Source organism: Procambarus clarkii, chromosome 53 (assembly GCF_040958095.1).
Source record: "Procambarus clarkii isolate CNS0578487 chromosome 53, FALCON_Pclarkii_2.0, whole genome shotgun sequence".
NCBI lineage: Eukaryota > Metazoa > Arthropoda > Malacostraca > Decapoda > Cambaridae > Procambarus > Procambarus clarkii.
In genome coordinates this window covers 31,035,563-31,042,613 of record NC_091202.1, presented here as the reverse complement: position 1 = coordinate 31,042,613, position 7,051 = coordinate 31,035,563, and the positions used below count along the sequence as shown (strand labels likewise).

General features: G+C 46.2%; 1 protein-coding gene across 1 annotated transcript; it reads right to left on the bottom strand.

Moving 5' to 3' along the window:
* Positions 1-690: 690 nt before the first annotated feature.
* Positions 691-2,145, bottom strand: LOC123767245 (flexible cuticle protein 12). The gene is made up of 5 exons (XM_045756816.2): positions 2,076-2,145; positions 1,773-1,906; positions 1,372-1,458; positions 988-1,108; positions 691-841 (listed from the first exon to the last, which is right to left on the bottom strand). Exons 1-5 carry the CDS (start codon positions 2,082-2,084, stop codon positions 785-787), a joined length of 408 nt encoding a protein of 135 aa, XP_045612772.1. The 5' UTR covers positions 2,085-2,145; the 3' UTR covers positions 691-784.
* Between the last annotated feature and the right edge of the window lie 4,906 nt (positions 2,146-7,051).

Genomic DNA, 7,051 nt, shown 5'->3' with positions numbered 1-7,051 from the left:
ACAGGAAGACTTAAAGTTTCAGTTGGGCAGCAGATAGGCGCTTCTGAAATCCTTCCTTTTTAGGGGCGTTGATACCTCGATAGGTAAATTGGCTGGCTGGTGTCTATGTGGTCGGCGGTTCGAGGTTCCGAGTGCCCAGGTGAACGACATATAATATAACCAGTGTATATTTTTCTTTGTAAATAATATTTTTAAATAATAAATACCACATGTCAGTAAGGCAAAAAGTAGCCCGTGGGAGCAGTGTTTTAGTATGATTGTTGATGCAGTCGACACCTCACTCCCAACACTCATTTGACGAGCGTTCAGTTGTCGGTCAATATCGCGTGGTCACCGTTGTCTGGGTCATGGGGGTCAGCACTGCCGGGGTCAGCGTTGTGGGGGGTTGGGAGGTGCCGCTGACAGGCGGGTAAAGGACGGCACTGAGAGGATAGAGAGGCGGCACTGAGAAGGGAGAGGGGGAGGCACTGAGAAGGAAGAGTGGGAGGCACTGAGAGAACACAGGGGTGGAGCTGTTCTTCAAGCACACAGCACCGGGCATGTCACGTGATGCCGTATATATAACATTACACAAGAACAAGAACATATGACTGTTTTCCCTCACTTCATGAGAAACATGTCCACTTGTTCCAGTCCCGGAAATATGCCGTTATTCAAAAGGGAAACAAAGACAGTAAAGATACGAATGTGTATATTCATTAACGTTTATTCGCAAGAAAAACAAAACAAGATATCGACGCTAGACGGACGGAACAACACGGACCACGACGAAGCTCCCTCGAACTCACGCACTCTTGCCTCCTGCTGCCTCAGCAGCCTTCTGGCGGGCAGCGAACTCAATCTGTAGAAATACAGAAACTCGATACAATATCTTAACGGATAACAAACATTCTTTGTTACATATTTTGAAGGGTAAATTATACTCATATTCAACCTTAAAACGTATCAGTAATATGGAATTGCGGGAATGTTTGCATTGTGACGTACCTGTTCATGGTGCCAGGGCTCGAGTGGGTGAGGTGTTGGCAGATGGTCGGAGATGGGCTGGAACCCGCCCGCGCCTGCCGTGTAGGTCAACAGGTGGGGCGTCCCGTCAGGGTGGGTGAAACTGCAGGGACAAGATGGCGTATAAACACAGGGAAACTTCTAATACAGGCGATGATATAATATAGGAATCGCATCGTTATTACTGTACATGGTTTCCTATTGCTAGGTTTATTGAGGTCCCCCCTGCCATCACTAGCCATTTCCTAGGATGAAACCCACACAACAGTTGGCCAACTCCTGGGTACCTATTTACTGTCAGATGAACAGAAGCATCAGGTGTAACACCAGGATGCAGTTTCTGGTGGCGCAGGAGTCATAACTCACCTGTACTGACCAATGCGGACGATCTCGTTCAGAGGACCGTTGGGAGACGCTGTCTCAGCCCACGACAATCCGTCTCCGGTCTGGAACCTGCGTGACAAAGCTACTATTAAAGTCTCCAGCGCATTATTGGATGAGAAATATTGTACAAACTTATACAGATCATCAAAATAAGTTCTCCCTTTAGGTTTCGCATTGGTCCGTGAAACTTACAATTAATCAAGCTTCACAAGTCAAGCTTGGCCTCGAGCCGGGCTTGGGCAGTAGACCAACTCCCAGAACCCCATCCAGGTTCAGTTGGGAAATTACAAAACAATTGCTTGCATAGGCTACTATAACTGAATGTGTATATTGTTTGCTTTCTTGAAATGATGTCCATTATTAGTGACAAAGAATATACGTACTTGAAGCCATATCCACCGAGGGCGTCGATGGGGACTCTCTCGTCGAGGAGGATGGGGACGGGCGTGGGCAGGGCGGGTCCATCAGGCTGGGGGCGGCCCACCACACACGCCACACAACACGCTACCAACACAACCTGCAACACCAGTCTCGTCTAACATGTAGCGGCTATAGACCTATGAATATTACCAACTATTACGTTAAGACGCTTCTGTTTAAGAGTTCTTCCACATTATATTCAGTCCGTATTTGTAGAGAGGAGTAAATATTCAGGTGTTTGGATGTATGTTTGATATATTACTCACAGTCTTCATTGTGAGGAGAAGAGGACGAGGAGAGCGGAGGGATGTTGTCCGGGCGCTGGTCAGCGGGCGTCTGGCTGCCACTGGCCCTCGCCTCCCATTATATACCCGCCCCGCTTACAACACCCACAGTTCAAGTGCCATTTTTTTCAAGTCTTATTTTTGGATCACATATACATTTCTGGTCAATTACCTTTCAACTAAGGACAGTAAAGGCGTGTTGGCGGCTTATTTAGAACATAAGCTCCTGAGATTTGTCTTTCAGTCACTTGGCATATATTGCAATGACTCTTGACCCCTTATTTTGTCATATATAATGCCCACTCGGCAAGCTATGCATGGATATACTTCTAACTTCTAACACTGACTTAGTAGTTGCAGTAGAAGAACCCAAATATCAACACGACGCAGCTGGAATTGCATAGTGAGCCTAAATATTCTGGAAATGGTGTTAAACAGGTAATGTGAATGTTGCCTGAATGTGTGTGTCATGTTTTCGTATACCGCTGGTATTATCTTCATAATATGTGCCTCCGGTGGCAGCCTTTAAGTTATGTCTACTTCTTGATCCTTTTTATATATATATATATATGACTCAAACCACTGTCGTTCCCTCATCTTGTCTTGTACCTCATACTTCCTCACGCCTACACTTTATCTCATCTCCTTACACCTACCTGAACTGAAGTCAAGTAGCCATTCTTGAAACCTGTTCACTAATTTTTCGGATTTAGTGAGAACCTCTGAACTTTACCTTCATACTGTTTAGTATGACTAGCTAGTGTCACTTTAGTGACACTATTTAGTGTCACAGTCACAAAAAACTGACACGTAGGATACTGAGACAGTCATGACACGGAGATGTATCGCGCCAGAGGTTGAAAATATACAAAGAGATGTGATGGGGTCCACATCTAGGGGCCTCGTAGCCTGGTGGATAGCGCGCAGGACTCGTAATTCTGTGGCGCGGGTTCGATTCCCGCACGAGGCAGAAACAAATGGGCAAAGTTTCTTTCACCCTGAATGCCCCTGTTACCTAGCAGTAAATAAGTACCTGGGAGTTAGTCAGCTGTCACGGGCTGCTTCTTGGTGTGTGTGTGTGTGTGTGTGTGTGTGTGTGTGTGTGTGTGTGTGTGTGTGTGTGTGTGTTTGTGTGGTGTGGAAAAAAAAAGTAGTTAGTAAACAGGTGATTGACAGTTGAGAAGTGGGCCGAAAGAGCAAAGCTCAACCCCCGCAAACACAACTAGGTGAATACACAGGGACACCAGGATGGACTAAGGTCTGGAAAAGTGTCATTTATTGAAATACAAAGCGTCCTGCTGCACGCGTGTTTACCAAAGATGTTTACTAGACCACTACAACGTTCACTGAAGGATATTATCAGTGAACGTGAAACATGAGAGTACCTATTAGCAGCTGTTGGAGATCCTCAGCAATAAGTGTGCGTGCACGCACACACGTATGCATGCACATACGCACGCGCGCGTACACACACACACACACACACACATACACACACACACACACACACACACACACACACACACACACACACATGTTTGTGGATGACGCAAAGCTGATGAGAAGAGTTGTGACAGATGAGGATTGCAGGATCCTCCAAGAGGACCTGAACAGGTTGCCGAGATGGTCAGAGAAATGGCTTCTGGAATTCAACACGAGCAAATGTAAAGTTATGGAAATGGGACTAGGAGATAAGAGACCAAAGGGACAGTACACAATGAAGGGGAACAGCCTACCTGTGACGACGCGCGAAAGAGACCTGGGTGTGGACGTAACACCTAATCTATCGCCTGAGGCACATATAAATAGGATAACGACAGCAGCGTACTCTACACTGGCAAAAGTTAGAACATCATTCAGAAACCTAAGTAAGGAGGCATTTAGGGCGCTTTACACGGCCTCACGTAAGGCCTACGTGAGGCCAGTCTTAGAGTATGCCGCCTCATCATGGAGTCCCCATCTGAAGAAGCATATAATGAAACTGGAAAAGGTTCAGAGGTTTGCAACGAGACTCGTCCCAGAGCTACGAGGGATGGGGTATGAGGAGCGCCTGAGGGAACTGTGCCTTACGACACTAGAAAGAAGAAGGGAGAGGGGGGACATGATAGGAACGTATAAGATACTCAGAGGGATTGACAGAGTGGACATAGACGAAATGTTCACACGGAATAGTAACAGAACGAGGGGACATGGATGGAAGCTTGAAACTCAGATGAGTCACAGAGATGTTAGGAAGTTTTCTTTTAGCGTGAGAGTAGTGGGAAAATGGAATGCACTTCAGGAACAGGTTGTGGAAGCAAATACTATTCATAATTTTAAAACCAGGTATGATAGGGAAATGGGACAGGAGTCATTGCTGTAAACTACCGATGCTCGAAAGGCGGGATCCAAGAGTCAATGCTCGATCCTGCAGACACAACTAGGTGAGTACAACTAGGTGAGTACACACACACACACACACACACACACACACACACACACACACACACACACACACACACACACACACACACACACACACTCAGGCGTGAGATACTGACCAAGGTGGACGTGTGAAAATGCAGCTCCCTGGAGCTTGTGAGTCAAAGTGAAGCCAAACAGAAAATAGCTGCAAGAAGCATACATGCAGTGAGAGGAGGGGAAAAGACAATAAAAAAAAAACGGAAAATAAGTTTAAGGACTAATACTGAAGTGCTCTGTGGTTTGTGTAGGAGCGAGATGTTGTTGTGTTGTGGAAGAGTCAGCTACTCACAACACAAGTTCCAAGTAGCACGGGCTATGGTGAGCCCGTAGTGGACTTAGGAGCGGGAGTCCGGGCTGCTTGAAGAGCGATACAACTGAACACTCATCTCTTGTGCTTGGCAGAACGAGCTAAGGTAAGCAGCCAACCTGTCCTCTTACAAACAACGTCGCTTTTCGCTAGTATGCGTTACATAAGATCACAAATTGTCGTACTAGAAAATGGAAGCGGCTGGCGAAAGTGACATTCTGTCCCGTTTTCTGTTTTGGGTCCTCTGGAAGGTTAGGAGTGACCACTTTACATTGACCGTTTTCTTGACGTTGGGAAATCTTAGGAGGACGGGCTGAAGTGGCACTTTTTTTGCCTTAAGTGAGTCTATTTTGCAATGATAGAAGCAGCAAGAGTAACTAGATCACGGAGTAACACATGGGAACCCACGATGGAGGGAAAGAAGAGGGTCGTAGAGAAGGCTGTGAGGGGAGGAGTGAAGTGTAGATGGAGGAGATGTTTCTGGAGCATAAGAAGACATTGAACATGAGATGGGAGGACGAGATGGTCAGGGAGATGTAGGACTATTATGAGGGAGGAAATTAGATTGAAAAGAAGAAAAAGAATGGAAGACAGTAACCATAAGGTTGGAGAGAAGGATGTCTGCCTTAGAAACATACATAGCCAGTGGAAGAGAGGCAGACACAACCAATGAGAGAGTAAGCAAGATGTTGGAAGAAGAAGGAGAGACTACACTATGGAAAACAGAGGAGCATATTCCTACCATTTCCCCTAGCATGTGAGAATAAAGGGGAACATGGTGACATGTAAAGACCGGGAGAAGAAAGCAGTAGTTACAGTATGTGATGAAACAATGACAAACCCGCCAAACACACACTGAAACTACGACGTTGGTACAACGTTCGAACAAGTTTTAACACCACCTAACCAGTTATAACAACCAATATAGCAAGTTGTAACAACGTTCTAATACGTCATAAACACGTTAACCCAAGATGTAACAACTTTATTACCAGTTGTAACAAGCGGAAAATTGAGACAGTTACGGTTTGTGTTTCCAGGGAAGAGGCTCGGGGAGCCGGTCGACCGAGCGGACAGCACGCTAGACTTGTGATCCTGTGGTCCTGGGTTCGATCCCAGGCGCCGGCGAGAAACAATGGGCAGAGTTTTTTTCACCCTATGCCCCTATTACCTAGCAGTAAAATAGGTACCTGGGTGTTAGTCAACTGTCACGGGCTGCTTCCTGGGGGGTGGAGGCCTGGTCGAGGACCGGGCCGCGGGGACACTAAAAAGCCCCAAAATTATCTCAAGATAACCTCAAGAAGAGTGACAAGAGTCGGAAAGAAAGGGAATTCCAGAAAAAGAGAAGAAATGTAACCCAGGGACCAACTGAAAAACACATGGTATGGAAATACGTGAGACTACAGTTTGAAAGACAAGAACTAGGAGAGATATTGCAAAGTCTGGATGCTGAATTAGCAATAAAGGTAATTTGCGGTATCACACTGGATTGGTTCATACCATAATAAGAGAAGCACACCAGTTTTGGTTAGTTTTCCCAATGCAAAGGCAGCTGAATGTATATTAGAACATATACATTTACTCAGGTTCTCATAATCATTACAATGTGTTCATTGAAAAATACATTACGAAACAGAAGTAGCATGAATACAAATCGAAGATAATTGGTATTCTGGGGAGTCCTGGTTAATGGGGAATATAACTTAACAGTGACATAAATTAACAAAAGTGTGCAGGCCTAACCATCAACCCCCCAATCACCAGACTCCAACCATACCTCACACTCACAATCTCCTGATCTCTATGACCAATCTTCCATTATTAAGGTCTTCCAGACCGTCCCCAATCCTCCTCCGCTCCTCACCAGTATTCTGACCCCGCCTTGTGTACCCCAAACACCCATTTACCTTTCTTCTGCCTCTAGGTCCTCCTTTGCCTTTCAAAACCGTCCTCACTGCCCCTGATCCTGCGCCGCCCTACACCCTCTCTTTGCCCCCACCTCTCTTGCCCCCTTTGTCTACCCCCCATGACATCTTGGTCTACCACTTAGCCCTCAAAATCTGAGCACCACCTGTGAACCTCAGCACCTCCCTGTCTCTCAAACCCTCTCTGCCTCTCAGCTCGTCTCTGACCCCTTAGCCAGTATCTGTCTCACAGCCCCTATCTTTTTCCCAGCCCTTCTCTGTCT

Coding starts and splice junctions, on each gene's coding strand:
- LOC123767245 (XM_045756816.2), bottom strand. Junction 1,109..1,371: donor GTCCGCATTGGTCAGTACAG/GTGAGTTATGAC, acceptor TTGTCCCTGCAG/TTTCACCCACCCTGACGGGA. Junction 842..987: donor AGCCCTGGCACCATGAACAG/GTACGTCACAAT, acceptor GTATTTCTACAG/ATTGAGTTCGCTGCCCGCCA.